Source organism: Pezoporus occidentalis, unplaced genomic scaffold, assembly GCF_034315485.1.
Source record: "Pezoporus occidentalis ecotype Australia unplaced genomic scaffold, CSIRO_AGI_Poc_V1 ctg13, whole genome shotgun sequence".
NCBI classification, from domain to species: Eukaryota; Metazoa; Chordata; class Aves; order Psittaciformes; family Psittacidae; genus Pezoporus; species Pezoporus occidentalis.
In genome coordinates this window covers 7,780,681-7,806,079 of record NW_026913103.1, presented here as the reverse complement: position 1 = coordinate 7,806,079, position 25,399 = coordinate 7,780,681, and the positions used below count along the sequence as shown (strand labels likewise).

At 39.0% G+C, this 25,399-nt stretch overlaps 1 protein-coding gene across 7 annotated transcripts in view; it reads left to right on the top strand.

Annotated features, from left to right (window-relative positions):
* The first annotated feature begins 273 nt into the window (after window positions 1-273).
* The window catches only part of UBE3D (ubiquitin protein ligase E3D), an 85,584-nt gene continuing 60,458 nt past the window's right edge, over window positions 274-25,399 (top strand). For 5 of the 7 annotated variants that reach the window (XM_062608273.1, XM_062608268.1, XM_062608270.1 and 2 more), the window contains exons 1-8: window positions 299-416; window positions 949-1,148; window positions 3,209-3,299; window positions 7,093-7,324; window positions 13,179-13,248; window positions 15,676-15,745; window positions 16,548-16,656; window positions 21,391-21,560. In XM_062608273.1, coding sequence (XP_062464257.1) covers window positions 355-416; window positions 949-1,148; window positions 3,209-3,299; window positions 7,093-7,324; window positions 13,179-13,248; window positions 15,676-15,745; window positions 16,548-16,656; window positions 21,391-21,560 — 1,004 coding nt within the window. In that variant the 5' untranslated portion in view covers window positions 299-354. Of the gene's footprint in view, window positions 417-715; window positions 842-948; window positions 1,149-3,208; window positions 3,300-7,092; window positions 7,325-13,178; window positions 13,249-15,675; window positions 15,746-16,547; window positions 16,657-21,390; window positions 21,561-25,399 lie in introns of those variants that run through there. The other 2 variants (XM_062608274.1, XM_062608272.1) reach the window with 2 other exon arrangements.

Genomic DNA, 25,399 nt, shown 5'->3' with positions numbered 1-25,399 from the left:
TGCCAGAGAAGCTGAACGATTCTCCTCACAGCGGTGGAGTGGCAGGACAGGCAGAAGTCGACACACAACAGGTTCAGGCTGGGCATAAGAAAACCCCGTGAGGTCAGCCGAGCCCTGTAGCGGCTGCTCGCCCGGACAGTCTGTGCAGGCCTCGCGCTGGACGCTCCGGGACCTGGAGGGACCCAGTCCCGGGCACAGCGACCCGACCCTACAGCGGAGAGCGAAGCGAGCGGGTGGTGCGCGGCAGCCACTCTGGGGGGCCGCCGAGCTGCAGGAGGCGCTGTGGCGGGCGGGCGCTCCCCGCGTGCACAGGGCTGGAGCGTCGCTTCCTGGGCGAGCCGCTTCCGTGCCGGCATGGCGGCGGGGCTGCTGCTGGAGATCAGGCGCGGGACGCAGAGCGCGTTGCTGGTTATCCGGTAGTGCGGGGCGCTGCCCGCCTTCCGCTACTCGGGCCGTGCGAAGCGGCCGGTGCAGGGGGAGTGGAGGGTAGAGGGTGGGACGGCGGGTCTGGCTTTTAGTGTCCCTAGCCTTGAGCGGGAGGTGGTGGTGGTGGTATAACCGGCTTGTGCACCGGAGCCTCCCGCTACTCTTCTCTTCTTGCGCAGCTCGGAAGAGCTTGACTTACTCTGCAAATAAATGCTTCTTGAGAGCGGTGCTTTATTTCTCTCGATTGCTGTTCGCCCCGAGAGGAGACCCCAATTTACCGCGTGGGTCCCGGGCCGCGGCGGAGCTGCAGGCTGACCCAGTGCTCAGTGTACCCGGGCTGCGGGCGAGGCGTCCCGCGACTCCTCTACCTGACGCTGAGGCTGTACAGCGATGCGGGGGCTTAAGCCCAGCTCAGGTCCCTTGGCCCTGGGGTCCTTTCCTCCCTCTTTGTCCTGCCTGCATCAAGCAACAGCTCGCTCTGACACCGCCTCTCAGAGGTAAACCCCTGCTTTGCGTCCCTAGCGAGACGGATCCCCCGAGCTCGCCGGTGGATATCTCGGTGGCCGCGGACCGTGTGGAAGTGAAGAGCGGCGGGAGCTGCGAGGCGGCGATGTTGCCGCCAGAGGTCAGACTAGCCCCGTCCTCCTGCCGGGGCCTCCACCGCCTCCCAGGCGACGGCCTCCACCTGCGCATGCGCCTGCGCTGCCCGCCTCCGGGCGCTGGTAAGGAAGGTGTGCGGAGCGGGCGGGGGACAGTGTAGCCCGTGGCCTAAAGAAGATGCTGCCTGCTTAGGGTTACCTGAGACCTTACAGCTTTAAATCATACAGTCACGGGGTGGTTGGCATTGGAAGGAGACTTAAAGGTCGTCTAGTTCCAATCCCCTGCCACGGACAGGGACCCCTTCCACTAGACCAGGTTGCTCAAAGCCGCACCAAACCTGCCCTTGGACGCTGCCAGGGATGGCGCAGCCACACCTTCTCCGGGCAACCTGTGCCAGCGCCTCACCATCCTAACAATAAAAAACATCTTACGTCTGATCTAAGTCTACCCTCTTTCAGTTTAAGCCATTCCCTCTTGTCCTGTCACTGCATGCCCCTTTAAAGGAACATGCTGTTGCTTTTTCTAAAATGCTCTTTAGCTCTGAATTGAAGATTTAAATAGGAACTGGTAAAATTTAGTAAGACTGTCAGTTTTAGAAAATGAAAATCACAGAAAGTGGCATAATGAAAGGGAAACAGTTGCTGAGTAAGTGTTCTGTGTAGGTGTTTGAGAACTGCTCTCAGTTCCTCCCCCGTGCTTTTCCCAGATTACTTAAAAATTATTTCCTTTCCCTCCTATTTTGTGTTTGGTAGCTGAAAATGCAGTAACATGATTCATCCAGTCTATCGTGCTAAGGTTGTCATAGGCCACTTCATCACAAATGATTGTGATTTTGTGTTGGAGCTTGTTTTCCCTGCCTTAGTTTGCAGAGTTTGTTGTTGCAGGTAACATAGGCAAAGTTACTTTCTTTATTTCCACGATGCTAATTAAGATCTGGCATGTGATTGCATAGTAGCTGGTGTTTTAATTCTACCATCGAAGTTCAATAAGTTTAGATTTATTTAATAGGTCATGATACAGAAAGATATATTAAATAACACAAAATTGTCATTCTGTGGTTTTGAAGTAGATACTACCAATAAAGTATGTGATGTGCAATGATGGCTTCAGCACCAGAAACATGGTGGAATACTTTTTTGATTTTATGGTATGCCAAGGTTGTATCTTTACATTAATCAGTAATTATGCATATACTTTGACAGTTTAATTATATAAAAATTATTTAATGTGTCTTAATTAATGAGGCATGTTTCAAAAGACCGAAGATCAGGTTTTTTAAATTTACCTTTGAAAGTCATTCCAATGAAAAACGTGTATGCAAACCAGATGGTAATTGATACATGCCTTGGATAACCTTAGTTACCTTTAATATTTTGTATTAGTATGGAAAACCAGTTGTCTCTTCCATGAAATTCTTCAGCCTTTTAAAGTACTTTTCGTATGTGCTTTCAATCTGAATCTTAAATACTGAATGTCAGTGCTGAGAATATACTTTGATTCTTAAGCTTGAGAAAGTGGGCAGCTCAAAACATAATCATATATAGATCTAGGCTTACAGTTTTACTTTTCTCCACCTCATGTTATTTGATGATTTGTGGAGGCTTTTATAGCTCCTTTTTAATTTGGAAAAGTTGTCTAAGCTGGCTTTTGTGAGACTGTTTTTGCTTTGCTGGCCTGCAGAGGGTATTGCTCGCTATCTGTTCCTCAGGTGGTCCCACAGTGGTTGGTATCTTACCTGCCTGAATATTTTAAGTTAATGTACTCCTCCCTCCTCCCCCCCTCCAAGCTCTGACTATTTGGGGTTACATATTGTGATGTGTCCTCATACTGCAGAGACACTGATTAGCAGAAATATCATTAAAAACGGTGGCATTGAATTTTAATTTATAGTATAACATATCAATACCTCATCTCCCCCTGTGGAGAGGATTTGCACCTTTAAAATAATTATTCATGTATTCTTAGCAGTATGGGGCATGAGGTGGAGATGGCATGTTTTTCCTAAATCTCAGTACTTGCTTCTACAGGAAAATAAATAAAGGCAGTGTTTAAAATGTCAGCATTTGTTTTGTTTGTTAGATTCTCAGATTTTATTAGTTTGAGGTACTTGGCAGGATTTTTTTTGTACAAGTGTCTGAAAGTTTTACCCAGTTTTTAAGACTAGTATATCTTCTATCTACAGATTTGGTTTCTACTTGGAGGGAAAGCCTTAAACCACAGAAGAATTATGTCTTTTACTGTCAGTCGTGTGGTGACATCATAGTAAAAGACCGGTGAGTACTGCAGTGTCTTGTATTTGTAGTGATAAATGCCATAGTGCTTGATATTCATGTTATTTTGTGTACTTAGAGAGACACCTGAAAGGTATTTAGTTTGAAATTGATAGATGAGAACACTTTTGAAGCGCTATGGATGACTAAAAGCAAAATTACCTGTAACAGTTTTTCACCATTTACTCATTTATTTCTTGATTTCATTCTGTCTGGAAAGTAGAAACACCTTACAAAGGGAGTTGATGCTTTGCCCTGGAACCTGGGAAATCTGGATTCTTTTCCTGCTTGTCTTTGAGTGACAAGCTGGACTTTTGTAGCTGGACTTCCCTAGGTGTAAAATTTCTGCTTTGAGAGCTATGCTTTTTGTTCATACAGAATCTCTTTGCAGTCATCATAATTGCTTCTTGTTTTGTGGTGCAAACAAAAAGCTGTAACATTTTGGCTTGAAAATATTGCAGATGGTCATAGTTTTCATTGATTTAAAAATACATATAGTCTATTAGCAGTTGACATTTTTGGTATGTTGAAGAGAATAAAAGTCAGAAAACTTGAGCCTGGGCTTCTTTCTTTCTCTACACTTTCAGGGATCCTCTTCAGTTCTGCTCAGTCTCTTATAAATTCCCTTCAGTCATCATGCTGTAATTGTAGAATGGTTGCTCAGAATGGGGATGTTGACCACGGTTCCCTTCTATCTCTTAAGCAAAGCCAACCTTCACATAGTTCAGGGATGCTGAATTTGGGAAACACAAGAGCTGTTTCTTAGCTGTGTAACTCAGCTTTACTTCTCTTCCTTACAAAGTCTGCAGAGTGAAAGAGAATTTTAATAAAAAGCTACTGCATTTTCTGGCTCTTCTGATAAACAATTTTGACAGCTTCAGCTGCATATATAAGAACTGTTAGAGATGCACCTGCAGCCTTTATGATGTATGTCACTCCTAATACACATAATGATAACAAAAATGTGGTAAACTCCTGTTACTTTCTTGTCCTATATATGGATTTATGGCTGGCTTGAATGTAACTGAGTGAGGATTTCCTGACTTTCTCCTCTGAAATGTCTCATCAGAAAGTCTAGTAATAAGTCTTATTTTGATACATTTGTAGAGTAATGAAACTTCTAATTTCTAGTCAGTAACATTTGCTTTCAAAACATTTTGTACTTTTGTATTTTTGTCTCTGAGTGGGTGTTTTCCTGAATTTCAGCACATCAAATTCATATGCATGGAGTTTACGTCTTTTGGTTCTGCATCCTATAAAGTGATGCAGTCAGAGTTTTTGATAAAGGAAAAAGGAAGAAGGCATTTTCATGGCTCTTTGCTTGGTATTTCTCCTTGCAGGAAACCTTTGAGCCCCTCAAATGGTATCACTAAAAATTATTAAGACAAAAGAGTGGAGCTGCCAGTGTATCCAGCACCTTCTGTTCCAGCTCTTTCAAAAGGAAGACAGGAGTGTAGTCAGTACTTTTAGCTACAAAATTTGTGTTTGGTCTCCCCAGGGAGAGTGAATATAACAGTGGTAGCACAGGCCCTGTGATTGAAGGGAAGTTACAGAACTGTTTGAGGGGGAACTAACTGAAGTGTGAATTAATAGGAAAGTGTCTATAATAAGAAAAAAACTAGTGTCTAGAAAATTCTACCTTTGGGAAGAAATTGAAATAAATGGGATTTATTTTAGATAAGGCTGTGGAGAAGATGCAAGACTTCCAATGCGTAAAAAGTTGTTGCAAAGAAGGTGGCAGTAGTCTTCAGCTGAAGTGAGAGGAATTTAGCTTAAAAGAAAAAAACAACAAACCAACCCTCAAATGTACTCTAAAGCTTTTTGTTTTTACTGTTAGAGACTGCAGAGGAAGCCATCATTTTAAAGACTGGATTAGAGAAATATGTTAGTAATGGCTTAAATGTAAGTGCTTCTTCCTTGATGCAAGAAAATGGACTCTATACCTGTCTTAAAATCCCCTGGCTTAGTCTATTTCTTTCCATGAATTTGATAGCTCTTCAGAGGCTGAGGTTATGCTGTTGGATTCTTTTCCATTACCCTTACATTACCCCCATTAGAGTGCCCCTTCTCACTGGCAGAGCATGAGAGACTGAAAAGAACTTGATCAGGGTAAGTGCTACTTAGCAACAACTAAAACATCGGTGTGCTATCAGCACTGTTCTCAAGACTAAAACCAAAAGGCAGCACTGCAGCAGGTACTAGGAATAAAAATAACTCTATCTCAGCTGAAACCAGGACAATTATCAATCAAATCAAAGCAGGAAATAAGAAATGAACCCTAAATCTTAAAAACACCTTACCCCAACCCTCCCTTCTTCTGGGCTTCGTTCCTGGATTCTCAACCTCTTCCCATCAGTGGTACAGGTTCAGTCAGTTCATCACATGTCTCTGCCACTCATTCCTCCTCAAGGAGGACTCCTCACATTCCTCCCCTGCTCCAGCATGGAGTCCCTCCCATGGGAAACAGTCCTGCATAAACTTCTCCAGCGTGAGTCCTGCCCCAGACCGCAGTTCTTCACACACTGCTCCGATGTGGGTCCCTTCCATGGGGTACAGTCCTTCAAGAGCTGACTGTTCCAGTGTAGGTTCTGCCCCAGGGTTGCAAGTCCTGTCAACAAACCTGTTTCAGTGTGGGTCCTGCCAGGAGCCTGCTCCAGCACAGGCTTCCTACAGGGTCACAGCCTCTTTTGGGCACATCCCCCTGCTCCAGTGTAGAGTCCACCATGGGCTGCAGGTGGAGATCTGTTTCACCATGGACCTCCGTAGGCTGCAGCGAACAACCTGCCTCACCATGGGCTGGAGGGAAGTCTCTGCTCTGGTGCCTGGGACACCTCTACTCTCCTTCACTGATACTGGTGTCTGCAGAGCTGTTTTTCACACATATTCTCACTCCTCTCTCCAGGCTGCTGTTGCACAGCAGTTTTTTCCCCATCTTAAATATGTTACCACAGAGGCGCTACCACCATCACCGATGGGCTCAGCTTTGGCCAGCAGTGGATCTGTCTTGGAGCCATTTGGCATTGGCTCCATCAGATACTGGGGAAGCTTTCAGCAGCTTCTCACAGAAGCCATCCCTGTAGCCCCCCTCAGCTAACAAAACTTTGCCATGCAAACCCAGTACAACTGATAATGAAAGCAAAGTCTGGTATTGCCTGGAACAGCTTCTTTGGTCTATACAGTCTCAGAAGAAAGGGATTTGAGTTTTATTTTGCATGTGACTTCTGAAAGTTGAATCTTGAATCTAAATCTAAATTAAGATTGTATTATCCTTTTTTTTTTTTTTGATGAAGGTATTCTGTGGTATTTTTGTCAGGATTTAGCTTTTTCCAAGTCTGGTATTTGACTTTGAGGGGCTTCAGAGGACGTGCTTTCCCTTGCTGTTGCAGCAGTCTGTTTCTGTAGTTTTTATATCAACATTTGGTGCAAGGAAACTCTACAAGAAGTAATAATAACTGTAATTGCAAAATATCCATTGTTATATTTTTCATGACTGGCTAGAACTGTTTTATTTCTGCAAGGTGATGCATTTCAAGAGAGTTTATGCCAATTTCTGCCTTACAATCATTGGAGATTCCCCCTTGGGAAATGCTTCATCACAAACGTAGGAGGAAAAATACAGCCATTGCTTTCTCAAAAAGCATACAAGGAAAGTGTTTCTGACTGAAAGGAGGTTCAAGCACTTCCTTTTGAGAAAATGCTGTACTTCCCACTTTTTTGTAAGGAGTCTAAGCTCTCTTTTAGTGTCTTAGAAAATAATGTAATATATCGAAATACATTTTTTCTTCTTCCCTTTTAGGAAATTCCTCAGAGTGCTTCCTCTACCAAGTGAAAACTGGAGTGCTTTAGTTGAAGAGTGGTGTTGTCACCCCAACCCCTTTGCCAGAAGCACTTTGCACCCTCAGCATGGTGACTGTTTTCTTGGTGACACTTTTTTTCTGATGCATTCAGGGAGTGAATCACATGTGCCTGAATCTCCCATGTGCTGCTCAGAGACTGGACACCATACTTCTCAGAGTTGCTCCAACTTGGTAAAGTATTTTGTTTGAATAATTCTTAAGTGAATGTATTTGGACTTTTTTCATTGTAAAACACTTTTTTTGTCATTTGTTTATTTAATTTGTATGTATTATAGAGCTGTTTTGAAGGTCCTAGGAAGTTGTTGACATTCTCTTGTACAGAAACCAGAAAATATTCTAAGCTATGATTTACATTTACTAAAGCATGCACCATGGTCTTGATATTGACCTAGATATGCAAGAAGAACGTCTTCCTATAAACTGAATTAGAAACTATTTAATTATGTAGTTCTAAACCCGAATATTTCCCCAAAAATATATCCCAAGTGAAGGACACCAACATTTAGTGAGATAATAACTGTAATGGGTTAAGCATTTGTCAAAGGATAGTGGAGTGAAGAATGAAGAGGAAACTGGATTAATGCCGCTTCTTCTTAAATTGTGACTGGATGCATAACCATAAATGTGATCAAAGGAAGGTATGATTTTTATTAATATTTTTTTCTTTTTTTGTAGCTCTAGAAAGAAAAATCAGAATGAGTTTTGGGTTCAGATGTGGCTATTTTATACTCTTAGAATATAGTAAGAAAATGGAGTTTGTTTGACTAGCTCTGTCTAGTGAAAGTGACTTGCCACTGCAGATTATAACTCTTCATGTTAATGTTTCTGAGATGTTCTGTGGGGGATAGATCCTAGTGTTGATCCTCTAGGAAGAAGACTGTCATTTGCCTTAGGAATACCAAAATTTATTGTTGCCCAGGAAAAGAAGAATTCGTAGGGATAGTGATGTTTCAATGGCTGGACAAAGCCCACGGAGAAAGAAAATTCAGTGCTTTACTCATCTTGGAAATCTACCAGTTGTATAAAAGGTCAAGAATATGCAGGTAGTTCACCAAAGCCTACATTTCAGTAAAGCCTTTTCTATTAATCTTCTGCTTGTCTGTATTTGTGCTGACAAAGTTTGCACCTGTAGATACCATCTTTTCTTCAAATACCATGTGTTATGCCTAATTACTGAAATCCTTCTGCAGTTGTGGGAATGGTTGCTGCCTTGGCAATTTATGCCTCTTGCAGCTGATTACTAGCTATGTACAGATTCCCAACCTGAAACTTTTAATCTGTTGAGAAGTAACACCAGAGACTCTGATTCCTGCCTGCTGCTTATCATCATTAGGGATTTGTACTGTTCCCCATTAAATCACTGGAATTCTCACAGGTCAGTGGTTGCTGGTGCAATGCATCCCAGCAAGCCATCAGCTTGGGGAACAGTTCTGTCCTACAGTCGCTATCTGCAGGTGTTGCAGCTTTGGTCTTTGGTTTCTCGTTCCATTGTTCTTTGAAAAGCACAATATGTGGGGAGGAAAATAAGAACTGATACCCTGAAAGGATATCAGCATGGGAGAAGCAGATTAATTTGGATTAACTCTGTGGCAGTTGAAGTTATTTTTTCTAAGTACCCTTAAGAAGGGGCCTGAGCAGAAGATTCTGAATTTCCAGGAGGACAATGCTTTCTGCCAGAGATCTCCAAAATTAATTATCTCACATTTCAGTAGTCTTAAAAAAGGTCTTAGAACAATGGGAACAAAGACAGGAAGAAGCGGGGTTCATGGAGTTCATATTGCAGCCCAGAGACAGGGGAGCACTCTGCCCAACACTCTTCTTCAATCAACCAAACAGAATGTTTGCCAGAATAGGGTTGGTTTTGGGGCAGAAACGGGCTAAAAGGATGTGGGACAAAGATGTTACTGACACGTGGGTCAAACCAGGAAAACAGCAGAACTTTTGAATAAGGGAGGAGGCTATTTTCTGTCAGAGGCATACAGTAGTAGTTTAGTGTGATGAATTTTCATGTTTGCTTCCTAAACTTGCATTGAAGTTGAGAATTCTTTCCTTGTTTGTGTTAAACCCCTCTTTCTACATCTCACATTAGCAATGAATTTTCATTTTTGTGTTTGCTTATTTCCAGCATCACTAGTTTGCCATGTAAATGAGAAGAACTGTGAGATCCAGCAGAAACTGGACTAATAAGGAAAATAACTCTCATACTGAAACAGAAAATTCTTCCATAATACGGGTAATAGAAAGTTAGAGGCAAGATAGATTGCTATTGGCATAAATGTTCTCATTTCAGAGAATACTGTTGCAGTCTGCCCCAGTATGAAAGTTCTTTTTTTAATTGCATTGCAGTTCTTTGGAAAGTGTTTGCTTATGACCAAAATAGTAACAAGAATGTACCAGAGATGCTTAAACAATCTTTTCCAGCCTCCAGTGGGACCAAGACAGCATCCGTCCATTGCAAACATATTTTTCACATCTATTAGTCTTCCAGTGTAACGTAGTTTTTAACTGTCACATGGTCTCACAGCATCCTAATAGTATCTCTTGGGGAAAATATTTTTCCTGACACCATATCAGGGATCCTTAGGAATAGAAACAGAAAATACTAGGCTAGTGATCTACCTCCATCTGCAGATTGCCAGCAGCTGCAAGTTGTCAAATAGATATATTGATTTAATTAGTCAGGCTAAAACTATTGCTTTTTCCATTGAAGCATGATACAATGAGTTAGTGGTGGGTTTAGGTACCATACTGCACAATTCTCAGCTAGCACCTGTGACTGTAGTCAGAAAAAAAACCCATACAAGTTGTAGCTTTCAAGGAAGTACTATATCTGTATACTTGTACTGTGAAATACTTTTACCAGCCTCAAATATTGGTTTTCACAAAACCCTGTCTACTTATCCATGCTCAGCAAGTTAAACAAGTTATTTTACTGTGTGTGTTTGAGAGGAGTAGCAAGGTAGGAATTGGGAAAGGATATATGAACCAAATGTCGTTTCTGATATCCATAACAAGGGGTCTATTCTTCCAACATAGGCAGCTCTCTGAAGCTTTAACAGAGGCTGTTAGGCTCTCCTTGGGGCTTTTAGTTTGATTCCTGGCTTGTGAGGAGCAAGCAGGACTTTGTGATTGTAAGTTTACATTCCATGTGGGATGCTTTCCATTTTTTGTGGAGTGGTCCTTTCTGTTCATTTTATTATTTGCATAGTACCGACCAGAGAACTCTGTTAGGTATTTCCAGCATCAAATCCACCAGTTCTGTCTGAGCTATGGCTTTGAGAAAGATGTTCAGTATTGATTTAATACTTCAAATGATGGAAGTTTTATCACATTCTTTCATAAGGTGTTTCAGTGGTTAATTGTATTGACTCTTTCATGCCTTCTTATTAAATTAAGCACACTAAGAATTACAACTCTGTATCTATTTTTATCTCTAAGTGTATCTATTTTCTATAAATTATTTTTGTAGCAGCTTTCCAAACAGTTTTCCAAATTTTTAGCATACTTCATAGATCCATTTTTGCAGTAATCGTCTCACTAATTCCAAAGATGTTATATTTTTCCATTTATCCATTTCGACTATTCAGTTGTTTATGCAGTCAGAGATCATATTTGCCCTTTCATTTGTAGCATTTCATTAGTAACTCTGGCTTGGTTAGCTGCCATCATCTAAATTCTTCTGACTTTTGCTGTCTTCCACTATTCCTTTACTCCTTCCAGTGTTCCTTTATGTTATCATCACAGGCTCTTTTGTCCATGTTGTTCCTCAATATATGATCTGGCATTTGGCTATATTTTAGTGCCAGATTGTTAGACTGTTAGACTAAGCACAACCAACCTACTTAATGGTCCAGACTGGTGTGTGTATCTCCTCTGTCTCCCTTGTTTACTACTTCCCTATCCTTGCAGCAGGAAGTACTTAAACCTTTCCGTACAGAAATTGAAAAAATGGGCCCAGGATGTCTGTTTCACTTGTCTATAATCGCTTTCATCACTTGCCTAATCACAGACCACCTGTACTTCAGGGCACCTGAATTAGACTAAATAAATTAACAATGCATTATTTTTTATTTTATTAGGATGGTTGTGCTTGGAAATCTGCATAGTCTGAAAATCCACAACCCATGTTCTGAAACCTGTGTAATGGATGTATCTTAAAAGTTACCTTTGTAAGATGAGAAGTATAGCTGGTATAGCTAGGGCCGTTGGATTTACTTCATGCTGATTGCTGATGGGGTTGAAGATTTTTTTTATTTTTGTTTGTTTGTTTGTTTTCTTTTAAGAATTTTGTGGTGTAATAAAGCCACAGAGCGCCACTGTTTGTTCTGGACATCAGTCTGGCGCATCAGCATCATACATTTTAAAATTTGAACACTAAGGAGCATGATAGTGGTGAAGAGAAGCCATGCTTCCTGGAGAGCGCATGTGTATTTTGTGCAGTTCATGGAAACTGTCATCATATTTTACAAAGGTTACTGAAAAAGATAAATTTGGAGTTTTTTCCTCTCAACTAGTTTAATTTGTGCTAAATTTGGATACTATTCTTGTAGGCACGTGCTGCAATATGATTTCTCAAGTTGATAATGACTGGTTTGGATTTATAAACCAAGCCAATAAACAGTAGTTGTTTGAGTACACATAGGTATTTTTATGCACTGTATACTGCATGAACAATAACGTTGATTATATGAAGACCACATTTAAAAATCCAATTTAGATGTCTTCTCATTGCATTCTCAGGATTTCTGGCTCCAGAAGGGTTTATTAACCCAGGAGCATCACTGTGATTATATTTACAGACTGTTTCCAGACCAGAGCTGTACTTACTGTGCTACACCCAGGTTAATAAACCAGCATAGATCCAGTTCTGGAGATTAGATTTTGGATTAAAGAAGGAGTTGTTCATACTTGTATCTTTATACTGATGCTGAATTTAAATATTAACAGTGGATCTACTAGGGCAGATCACAGGTTCATTCAGAAATGAGGTCTTTTTCAGTAGGCAGCATTGGATACATAAGCATAAGGCAAGTATTGAATGATGTTTTGGCCAGTGTAGAGACTTCTTGAACCAGATGTTATCCGCAGTCTTTGTTTTTAATAAGCCCTTGATGAACATTGCTTCCCCTGAATTTCTGAAGACTTTTTTGGAACTTGTGTGTACTTTTAATATGAAAAATACTTTCCTGTAGTGAGTACCAAACTGCATTATGTATTGTGTGAAAAATACTTTAATACAAGCCAGGTTATAATTTCATAATATGACCTATGAGAGTAAATGTTTCTTTCCTCTTCAGCTTTTCCTAAATTTTTGTTATTTAATGTATGTCAGTGATACCCTCAGCTTTCTGTCTTTCATGCTTTCTCCCATTATGTGTGTTCTCTTGCCACAAATGAAAACTGTTTTCCACCTCTGATTATTATTCTTTGTCAATACCTTTTCTGGTTTTGCTTGAATTGAGGGAGTGGGGTTGCTCAAGAACAGAATGCGCTACACCTTTCTGGAATATCATGCTATGATGTGTTCTTCAGCTGTTTCTTAGTAATTCAAAATGCTCTGTAGACATTTTCTGCTCTTGGCTGAACAGTGAACTGGTATTCCTGTAAAACTGTTCACAGTGGCTAGAACGTTTTACTAATAGATGCCAGTCACATTGCAGCATTGTATTTTATGGATGTATTTTAGAATACTTCTTTTCATGTGCATTATTTTACCTGTATGATCAAATTTCCATTGTCATTTTATCATCCAGTCACTCAGTATTATGAGATTACCCTTTTAGCTATTACAGGTTGTGCTTTGTGGTCGGCATATATTGCCGGATTTTAAAACTAGTGTGAAACCTGCAAGCAAGTCAAAGTGTAGAAAGCTAAAGTAGTCAGTGCGAATCTGTGTGCACGTAAACATAAAGAGAACAGAAACAAGTACAAAGTTCACTGTCTGCTCTGGAGGGTATGGTAAAATTATGCATTCTTTTTTCAGAATAACTGAGTGACATTTAAATGACATTTCTTTGTCCTACAGAAATCAAAGGAAAATACCAGAGTAGTTTGTAAGCGCTGCAAGACAATGCTGGGAGAAACAGTATCATCAGGTATGGGATGTACAAAACCAAACTAGATGTCACTGTATTAGCCATTGAGCACTGGAGGTTAAAAACTCTGGAAAATAGTTTTATCAGTAAGGTGTAGCGCTGATTCATGTGTTTATCTTATTCCCTTCTGGAACAGATGAGGTTGTTGCTTCCACCATTAGACCTTGAAAGTGAGTTACAGTGGGGTTTTTCCTCATCCTTTTTCCTGTGGTGCATTGGGCTAATTCCAGAGTTTTAGAAGACTCAATGCATGATTCGAGTTTAAGTGAAAAAGGAGACCTGTCAGTCCTACAGAATAATGGAAAGGTTAATTCACAATTTGATAACACAGAACTAGAAGCTAAGGATATGATTGCTGACAACCAGCCTGGTCTTACGGGAAGGAAGCCTTTGTCAAAGAAATAGGTTCTCTCATCATCATTTGGTGATGAGATGATGAGATTATTGGTTTAAAAGCTGTCATTATATTGAATCAGCAGGGTTTACCTGAGGTAGTGTAAAGATGAGTCTCTGGTGGTTTTTAAAAGGCAGTTATTAACAGGAGAGAAGCAATGTTAAGATTGTTACTAGCAGGGTTCATTCTTTTATTCTCTACTCCACTGCATCAGTCAGCATGAGCCTGGCTCAGTTCAAAGATCTGGAGAACATAAAAACTTCTCAGAAAATGCAAGCTTGTTTAAGAAATAAGTCATGAGGAGATGCAAGACAGAAGGGTGTCTGTTACTGAAGGTTCCAATTGTCCTGAACAGAGATTTGAACAGTACAGGCTTTAATAAAACCAAATTGAAGGTAAGATGTATGAAAGCCAGCCAAGCAGGTTGTGACTTTGGGAAAGCAGTATTTGGAAAGAGCTTCACAGATCTTTGTGATTAGTAGAATAGATGCCTTAATCTAGCCTTCAGATAGCTGTAGCAGCCAGTAATTGATATGATCAGTGGGTATGGGAAAAGGAAAATACTGTGTAGGTGTGCAAGGATTTGGTCCTCTGAGCATGGCTGAAGTTAGATAAATATCCATGTTTCTTAAGTACTATAGAAAATCTACATAGAGTTCAAAAAACAGACAGAAAGACTAGACAGAAATATATGGTATAAATCTAGGCAGAACCCTCTTTGTGGCACGAGAATATGGAGCAGACTTGACTGTCATGCTTTGCTGCTTCCTCATGAGCAGATACCAGTGCCAGATAAAACTGGATTAGTGGTGTAGCTGTGGAGGCCAGATTTGCCTTTGAAATGCCCCTGTCAGCCTTTGAAATTCCCCAAATCTATCCCCCTATACTTGTGTGATTTTTATTCTTGGGAAATCCTACCCTTTGTCTCTCACCAGGCAAACATCTTCCTCATTCCCAATGCCCTTGCAGCAGTAGCACAAATGCCTTACCAGGTTAACACCTGGGTAGCTAGGGTGAGTAAATTGGCTTCTTTTCCTCCTGTCTCTGAGAAGTAGGGACAGCATGGAGCAGACTAAAATTACACTCAAAGGTAGCATATAATTTCCCAACAAAGGATAATTAAAAAAGTGTAGTATTTATCTGGAGAAAGGGTGGGATTGTTAAGACTTTGGATTATTTAAAGCAGATCAAGTGTCTTCCTGAAATGCTTGCTTTCATCCAGTTTTAATGGTGTGTGTGGATGGAGATCAGGTAACACAGTCCCTTCAACCCTTAAAATTTATGGAACTGATGAATCTTTACTGTTGTTCACATGCTAAAGCTTAGTGGAATGAAGTTTATTACTGTGTATGTTTAACCTGTTCTGATGGTCCTCTGGTTGGACTGTTTGTAGCATAGACCCAGAGCTTCAATATGATCATCTTTGACCTGACTTTACTGATGGGGATTAAATTCTGTACTCAAACACTTCCATTTAGTGTTAAAGGCACAGTGGAGCTTTTTGGGAACAATTACATTGAAACCCAGAATGTGTGCAGTATTAGTGTAGAGTTAGTGCGGTTTTTGGAAAGAAGTTCTATTCCGCTCTTTGAGCAAAGAAGAAAATTATTCCCCTGTGTGTGCTGTTATTAAAACTGTCTCTTGTGATTCACTGCAGCAGAGGGTACTAAAATACTTATGCAAGCTGTGCTGATCTCGGTACTTTAGGAAAGTCCTTTCGATTCATCTTTCAGGTTTGGCTTGAGCTCTTGCTTTGTTTCAAGATGATTGTTCTCATCATTAAACAAGGATCGATATGAATGATAAATTGCTGATCATGTAATTAGCTCAGAGCAGTTTTCTTCTGGCAATGTATGTTATCTCTTATTGTTTGCTTCTCCTCCCCCAAACCAAAGCAGAATTTGACTACCTGCTGCACCTCTTAATTGAGTGCTGAACAGAAGCTTAATTACTATAGTGATAAAGTGATTTGCAGTCTACTCTTAACAAGTCGGTTATTCTACTGTACTTGAAAAATGTCTTTGTCGTTTTAGATACCATTAAATATTATGTCACTGAGGTGATTATTCAGCCATCTGATGGAAATTTCAGCCCAAAACCCAGGTAATAAACATTGAAAAAAACCCAAGTAATTTGCTCAAGTTAGTGTTTTAGAAGGGATGCTTGAAATACAGTAACATTTTAATTTCTTGAATAATTATATATAATAAAAAAGTGCTGTCACATTTTATGTAATAATCACAGAATTAAGCACTGTAAAGGTAATGTAGTATGAAGTCACTCATGTAAAATTTTGTTTGCTTATGTTTGTGTGTGATGCAGGAAAGAGATTGTGTATAATTTGTTGCAGTTTCTCACTACCTAGGTGATAAGCCAAAATCCAATACTTATTTTTTTTTAACTTAATAGTTTCCATGACTAAATATGGAAATGCAAGGTTAAATTATGTAAAATTAAGTAAAGTTTGAATTGTTTATTTGGAAGTAAGATTTTTGAATTTTCAAGTAATTCAGATCGAAGTTAAGACTAAGATGAAATAGAACATCATCTAGCTGTCTTGTGTCATGTACTATATGTTCTTCTGTGAATTGTATTTGAAATATGTGCATCATTCTGAACTTTATGTTCATATGTGTAAAAGAAAACGGAAAAGCTTTTATTCAGCATTTGACATTTGATATTGGTCAAAATAAAGGATGTGGAGCTATCAAAAAAATTTATCTGCAGGAAATGTTTTGAGGGAGAGAAAGACAAAGAAGCCCCATCTCTCATTAAAAAGTGATTGTAGGATGTAGTGGAATCAATAGTATGGAGATACTCATCTACTTGCACTGTATTTATATGAATGACTTTGCCCATGTAGTTGTTAATGGAAACGTATAATAAGGGGCTCATTTTTAAACAGGTCTCAGTTCATACAGGGTATGGTTGCTCAGTGTCTTGTGGAATTGTCCTCTGCAAAAAGCACATTTAGATTCACCTTGAAAGGGGATAATGGAAAAATCTACATTCTGGTAAGATTTTTTTTTTTTTTTTAAACTTTATCCTGCAGAAAAAAAGATTAACCTATGAATCGTAGCTCCTAAAATGTATTATTTATGCTGTTCATGATTGTATGCTTAATGAAAATTAACAATTTCAAATTCTTGAAGTAGTTCTGAAAAGATATGTTCAAGTAAGAAATTTTCCCCTGGACTTTAATCAAGGTAGATATACATAGAGAAATTTTCTGTATTAATACAGTAATGAAGGTACTACAGATGTACTGCAAGTAGCACAGAAATAACGCTGTGTTTTGTATTCAGAAAATAAAGCTTATTTTTTTACTTCATAATATATATATTCTTGCTCCAGTGCTTCTTATTTTAATCACTAGAAGTTCATCAAATTGTGTCGCATCTTTCACAAATATTGTCTTAAGTCAGCAGAGACTAGTAATGTAGTCATTACATTGCACTGCAAAGTGAAGTGCAACCAAAAATAAAATTGCCTATTATATTTAATGTTCTAATGCTGTTAAACTTGGTTAAGCTTGATACTTAAATAGTGACAGCTGAATTCCTCAAACTTTAAAATGGAAAGGAATTTGGGACTGGAATTATCTCAATACTATATACTTGGTGTAACAAGGGATGTTTTCTTTTGGTCGTGAACTAAATATAGGCAGTAATTTTGGAGTTTGTATGAGTAATTCAAAGACACATAAAAAAATACATGATTATAGATTCCTGCCCTGTGCAGTACAGGTGCACTTTTTTGAGGTAGGAAATCCAGTTAAATAAACCATTTTACATATACATTGTCCAAGTTCTATGATTTCTGAACATCCAGATTCTGAGGTGTCTGTCTATTGTTTTTAAATAAATTTTACTGCATTTACACAGCCACTGAGAAATGCTTCCTCTGTGATGATAAAGTCTCATAACGAGGCCCCAAATTCTCACTGTGTATAATCTAATTGAGAAGTCATTAAAAATTGTTGTGGTTTTCCCCTTGAATAGCTAGGTTACATAATATTCTGATGCTTAAATCTACTGGCTTGTGTAGGACAAGCTGGCTATTTTCTATCAGAAAAATCACCTTATTTAGCAGATTGCAATTAATCTTAGCTAAGTTGCTTTTTTGCCAGTGTATTGATTAGAGGAGCAGGCTGGCTTCTGATTGGCATCCCTTCCTTTTTATTAGTGAGTTATTAATACTTTTTGTGTTTGTTTAACATCAGAAAGCCCTTACTCATGTTCAGGGTAAGGTTCTAGGTACTGTACACACACCCACAGGTGTTCTGGTGTCATTGGTTAAGTCTTAGGACTCAGAGACCTTGTGGAGACAAGTGTAATGTTAAGCACTGCTAATATTAATGATTGCAAACAGCTAAACAGTAAAAAATGTGGGTGTTTGAGGCTGTGAGTGCACAGCCAAGTTAGACAAGTGGTCTAATCACTGGTGCATCATGGACCAGCTGTCCCACTTGTTTGTTTTGACAACGAGCCAAAGATACTCATTCACAGTGTTTGTGCCTGCATATCTGAATGCACACAGCTTAGTCTTTGTATGTGATAATTAAGATTGAGTCTTTTTAATATTTTTTTAAACCACAGATATTATATATACTCATTTTCCTTCTTTCCTCTGCATGTATCACTTAACATTACCAGTAATAATATTTGCATATACCATGAGTTTCTGTTAAGTTGGTCATAACCAACTTCCTGAAAGTTGTATAGGACTTATTTGTTGTTTTTTTTTCTTTAAAAGATGACAGTAAATAAAAGTCTTTGTTTCAGGAAAAGAAAAAAAAAGTGGCATATACAGATTTCCTTATTTATCCTAAATATATATCTGTCCTCTTCACGTTCGCTAAAAGATGAATCACTTGCGTCCTTTCTTTGCTCCACTGTTGAAGGGCTCCCTATCTTGGAGTTGCATGACTTGCAATCTCAGAATAAGATGTGGACCTCAAACAGATAGTGAGAAAATGGTACATTACTGGTCATTATAGCAGCATCTTAATAGATGTAAGGTTTTTTCTGTACTATAAGGATAGGTTTGAAAGAGGTAAATAAATAATTTTGTGGATAGATAAACCCACAGAAGATACACCTGTGAAAATCAAACTGTGTATGGTAGAGTTAGGAATGTTTGAATACTGACTGCAGTCTTCCAGTACTGACTGAAAGATGTTTTTTTTGTAGTGGGATTAATCTGTAAAGTACTTTGAAAGTAAGGTGCAGTTTGTATTTCAGGAGTGAGTGGAGAGGGAGTGGGAAGATATCCTGTTACATAGATAAATATATGATAAATCAGAGAGACCTGATCTGTAAATCAGGTACTGGTTCTTGTACCATGTCTGGGAGGCATGAGCAGAACAAGTTTGCCTTGGTCAAGGTTTGAGGGGTAGATGTTGCAGTGATCAGGATGTGAGATAATGAGTACCTTGTTGAGACTATCCAGCTCTCCTAGAAAGCTTTATTCTTTGTGAAGTATAATGAAACCATCTTTATCTGAACAGTCTGAATGTGAGGACAAAGGAGCTGTCATGAAAGATGTTTACATTACTGAGCTTTTCTCCTAAGAACATCTTTGAAGCCTACTGATAAGGTGATTAAAAAAAAAAATACATCTAACAAACAAACAAAAAAAAAAAAGAAAAAACAGCCGAACACTTTCTCTTGATGTTGTCATTTCAAAAAAGGTCATTAATCTGCACTGTGAATGAATTCTAAACTTTATATATTTATCTTTCTGTAAAGGTTCTTTTCATACTGGAGATAATATCAAAGGAATTTGGTTCTTCAGGCTTTGCTGTACAAAATGGTAGAGAGGAAGGAAAGATTGTACATTGTAGGTAACAGTTGAAAGCACAGTTCAAAAATTGAAACTGTGTTAGCCAGGAATAACATTTATAAAGTGCTTTGAGTCAACACACAGTCTTAGTGAGTGATTGTTCAGACAAAAGCAAGATCAAAAATAATTCATGCATGAGGAAAAGAAAATTACTGCCTGAAGAATCAAATGTAGTTCAGATGTTGATTTTCTAATGGCCAAATGTCCTTCTGCCCGCAGAGATGCATTTACTTTCTCTGTATTGTTTGCTAAATTATTAATGCAGATCTCTTGCATTGCTGTTGAGACAAAGACATACTCTGAACGAGTGGTAGAATGTTACTGTCAGATGCCATGTATCAGATGCCACTTGTGGTAGAAGGAAGTACTTTTCTAATAGGCCATGTTGCAAAATAAATGGTTTGGTTGCTTCTGTAAAGCAAGTTGCAGAAGGATTCTGAATGCAGCAGACAGCCATTGCTACTTTGTTCCCTAAAATAGTTTGAAGGATATTTCTCTTCTGAAAAGCATCCCAGGAGGCTCCTTTACAGGGAAGTTTTGATAATTTCAAAAGGAAGGAACTCTAGTTAAAGGTAAGCATATTAGCAGTTCCCTGTATGTACAGGACACTTCTCTTTTTTCCCCATTTTCTCTGACACATCTTCAACACTTGGCTTAAAGTACCATCTGTAATGGTCCTAGCTAATGAGGTATTTTGCAGTTTAGGCTATGAATGTGTACAGTGAGTTACTGGAGCAAATCTGATGAACAGCCACTTGCTAAGCCAAGTGCAGTTGCTTGTCATCATTTATGTGCGTGTGCTCAAGTGATTCTCCTCCTCCAATCCCTCCCAAGACATCTTTATCAATATATCTCATTCCTCCTTTATGAACCTTCCACTGTAAAGTTCTGATCCTTGGGCTCTGATAAATTGTGACTGTCACATTCAATTACAACATATACTATGTGTCCTACAGGGGATATAATATGTCTGCTACCTAACATCATGTAAGTTGTTTTACTTGAAGCTGATTAGGTCATGAGAAGCAACAGATTATTCTCTAGTGAGCAGCACTGCATAAATCCTGTTTTCTATGATAAATATTTCATATATAAACATCTCACACAGGCTCAGGACTTGTATAAATTTATTTCCACTGGTAAGTCAGATCACTACTTCAGGTTGTGAATAAAGGAAAAGCCTGACTTGTTTTTTATACAGTGCTTATCATGACAGTCCTGAATCACAAGTTGAAACACTTGCACAGAGATTAAATGCACCACATTATGCACGATCGCGTAAAGATTAAAAAAGTTCCATAATGTGGTGCAAAATGGTCAGATTTCTCAAAACACTCCTCTGTGAATACCCAGTGAATTGCAGTGAGCAAGTAGTGCTGAAGAATGCCAGTCCCATAGTCAAATTAAAAATTAGACTTTTTCCTTGAATGTTTAACTCCATCCAGTCATTACTGTCATGTTTTTTCTAAAAATCCTTAATTTTTGGTAGTTCCAGTGGGCTGTCTTTCGGTTCCCTGTGTTTAGCCCTCAGTTGTTGAACGCCATATGCTCAACTAATTCATAAAAAACCACTATGAAATTAGAGAAATAATCTGTTTGATACTGAAACAGATGACTCAGGACTGTTTCTTCTGTTACCACCAAAGGGAATGTGCTACAGTCACAGAAAGAGGCAGCTTCACAGAAATAATGATCTTAAGAGTGACTGTGATAAATCAGGCTTCAGTTTATTGTATTAACCCACTTTTCTCTTTGAGAGGCTGTGCAGACTGTGCTGAATAATAAAATGTCAATTTATGTCTATTAACACTTTGTTAGAAACTTAGTAAGAATGCAGCTTTTGTATCAGCTGATTTAGCATCAGAGTGAAGGAACAGTATAATAAATAATTTCTTCATTTGTAGATATGGCTTTTAAATTCTGACACTTTGCTGGTGGAGTCTTCAGGAAGTTCCTCCTCCCATGATGTTTTTACACCTTTTGGAGATATTTTCATGCCTAGCTCTGGACCAGCAGGAACCTGGAATGCTGTCAAAGTCCTTTACCAGCCATGCATTAAAAGCAGGAATAAGGAGTAAGTACAGCCTTTTCTGACCTCAGGTTCTGATCTTTGCATTTGAGATGTATCTCTTTGAAATAGCATATTTTTTAATTTTTTTTTTATTTTTTAAACACAATGCTGGTAGAATATTACTTGGTTTCTATTACAGCCAAAGAGAATCTAGTTGTTAAATATTTGCATCATAATAATAAAACACAAACCAGAGAGTTATGTTGTTTGTAGTGGCACACTTGGGTTACATGTGTATGTATATGACACAAATAGAAGTTGTTTCTGTTACATGTGAGAGTAATGTCCTTTTCAATTTATGTTTGTTTTTTTTTTTTCCTGCTGTCTTAACTTATAAAACCATAGAATAGTTTGGGTTGGAAAGGAGCATAAGATCTTCTGGTTCCAACCCCCCTGCCATGGGCAGGCAAACCTCCCACTAGACCAGGCTGCTTAAGTCCTCGTCCAGCCTGGCCTAGAACACTAACAGGGATGGAGCATTTGTCACTTCTTTGGGCAACCCATTCCAGTGCCTCACCGCCCTCACAGGAAAGAACTTCTTCCTTGTATCTAACCTAAATCTCCCCTGTTTAAATTTGAATCCATTACCCTTGTTCTGTCACTACAGTCCCTGATGAAGAGTCCCTCTCCAGCATTCTTATAGGCCCCCTTCAGATACTGGAAGGCTGCTCTGAAGTCTCCACACAGCCTTCTCTTCTCCAGGCTGAACAGCCCCAAATTTCTCACCCTGTCTTCATATGGGAGGTGCTCTACAGCCCCCTGATCATCCTTGTGGTCGTCCTCTGGACTTGCTCCAACAGTTCCATCTCCTTCTTTGGACACTTTTAAAGCCTGATAATATTTCCAGCTCTGTTGGCAGAAGCTGGAAGGATAGTGGTGTTGTAAATCCCATGGAGGGTCAGTGAGTTCCATACGGTCTCAGAGCATGCCACTCTGCAGCTGTAGCTCCAGGTGATGTAATTCAAGGAGGAGGCAAAATTGGGGAGAGATAAGGAGTATGGGCTGACTTGTGCATGATGCATGAGTTTAGCCAGATCTCCCTCTTCACCTTCAATTTCTTTGTTTTTTTTGTGAAAATCTGATCTCAGCTGTGAAGTTGTTTATGGGAAAACTCTCTGCGCTCCCACAGTAAAGAATTTGGACCTCTTTAGTACAGCTGAAAACAAGAGGGTAGAAGTGGGTAGTTACTAGTTCAGCAAATTGTACCTGTCTGTTCCATCTTCGTTCTTGACCTTTTTTGCCTTAAAATTGTGCTTTGTTTTGTAAGAGAAATTGCTGTTTACAGGACTGGAATTTGTGTGCTTAAGCCAAGGTATTTTCAGTACTACAGGGGTTGTCTCATGGGTCACAATAAATTAGCAGAAAGATCATGTCTGTATACATGGACAGTGGTGGTATTATTTCAGAAAGAAAGGAGACCCTAAGAGAAGGGGAAAGAGGTGAGGAAGGTGGCTGAGTACAATGCCATATAAGTGATTTTCTTGGATGTGTTCTGATTTTCTTGGATGTGTCTAAGTCTGCTGGAGGCCTCATAAAGGAAACACTTGATTTCAGCAAAGTCTACGTTATGAAAAACACACACTGCCTAACATGTTAAAGCCTTTATTTGTTGGAGAGCAAAGATGAGAGAAAATTGATTCAGCAGTGGCTCCAGTGTTTGCAGGTGACGGAATATGATTTTCGCATAATTTTCTCCTTTTGTTTCTGCAGTGCAAAGAGAAAGTATTGCTTTTGCATAGGTCATACTCAAATAGTGGCTTGGTTTTGTTGGTTTTCCTTTAAACTCTTGGAAACTGGATGACAGATTTAAATAGGTACAACTGTATTTAAAATTTAGGAGACATTCCCTCCAGACTTAGAACACAACTAATTTATAGCCCAAGACCTCGTAAAAGTCCAACAAAAATGTTGTTTCACACAGACAAACAGACATGTGCTTATGAATTTAAATATTTTTCTGAAGAAATACACACCTTACAAGAGTGTATAATTCATCATAGTCTTTATCCTGAATGTGGCCAAGTGCATCCTTTTTATTTTTCAAACAGATCCAATATTGAATAGCTAAAATGAACTCGACATATGGAGAGAATTCAAAATCGCAATATTTAGAGAAAAGGTCATACTACATTATTAATGTTATTAATGTAAGAGAAAAAAATACCTTTATTAATGTAGTAGACTCAGAAGGTGGCATTGGAAAACATCTGTGATCTAAATTGTTATTTGATCCAAACTACATCTTAAGAGTATTATAATTTAAACTGTGTACTCTTAGAATGGGAGATGCCGCAAGAACCACTACCTGCTCTAAAATAAAAGATGCTTCCCTTACCACTCTTAGGTTTTACAGAAGCATAACTTACAGTTTTGCTTTTCAAGTTTTGATTCTTTATCACTGAGAAAATTTAATTACCTTAACATACGTTCAGGTAAAATGACTTTTTATTGAGATAAAATTCATACCTACTTGGTCACTTACCTAGCATTCACAAATGCTTTTCTTGAATGGAGTTCTCAGCAGCGTAATTTTACCATGAGGTTACATTCATTTCTTTCCATTTCCCCAGACAGACTTGTTACAAATCACTTATTTCTGAAGATTACATTGTATTTATCTTTGGGACTTTACAGTGAGCAGAAGGTGCAACTGAGGTTTTAATTCTCCTCTGATGGTAATGGACATCTTCCCTACCCAGTCCCTGGACAAATGCAGTAACAGAAGAGAAAGAACAAAGAGTTCTTTTTAAGGTTCAGAAGCCAAAGTAACTATTGATTTAGTATTGTTTTCCCATTTCTATATTTTTAGTAAAGAACAGTAGAAAGGACATTAGCACTTCAGTCTGTTTCCACTAACTCATTTATCAGTTGGTTTGAAGTACTGCCTGGATGTGTGCAAAGAAACTGAAGTCTTTCTGTATTGAACAGGAAGGTAAACACAGCAGAAACAAAAATATGAAAACCAGTACAACTTATTTAATGCAGTGTATTTGCATTTAGATCTCAAATATGATTTCTGATAAAATTCTGAGCAAAATGTCTGATTTCTTGAACAGTTCAAGTTCCAAATGTTTTAGATGTCCACATTCCGATAATAATTGTAATACTTACCTTGCTTGTTTCTGCACACACACCTGCCTTTGAAATAACAGAAAGGTTCCAGAGCACATGGTTTGCTCCACAGAAGTGGGGAGAGAGCAAGGATACCCCCTGTGTCGGAAGTAGTCAGCAGGAGGTCTGCTTTTGATCTATACCCCAACATTTGCAAAGGATAGGCATGCACTCCAGTATCCTGTTGCAGGTCAGAGAGCCTATTCAGCTGTTGCAAGTCACTGACTACACTTGGGTCCTGTCTGATTCGTGCAGTGACAGAATCTGATCAGTGCAATGGGAGGGGAAGCACCTTTCCTAACTGTGGACACTGTGGAGTCTGTGGTGGGAAGCTTGGCCATAGGTTAAGACAGATTAAGGTAAACTAGAAATAAAGGCATTTATTTGTAATATGTAAAAATAATAGCATAATCACACATTTGTAAAACGTGGATGAAGAAATGAAAGACAATCTCTACTTAGTCTTCTTCCACAAGCATAAATCTTTCTCTGAGATAAGTTCCATGGTAGCATTTTTGGTCTTGGGCTTTGTGAAATTCTCCGCTGGCAAACTGCCTCTGCTAGAGAGAGCCTAACTGGCATTGCACAGTAATTCATGTTCAGGCACCCCCTTTTTGAAGGAACCCTTTGATTCAAATTCCTTGAGATGCACTTGAATGTTTCTCTTGAGGGGAGCATAGTATCTTTTATATGTGACCTTTCTTTTCAGGACTTGTACCATGTCAGCAGAA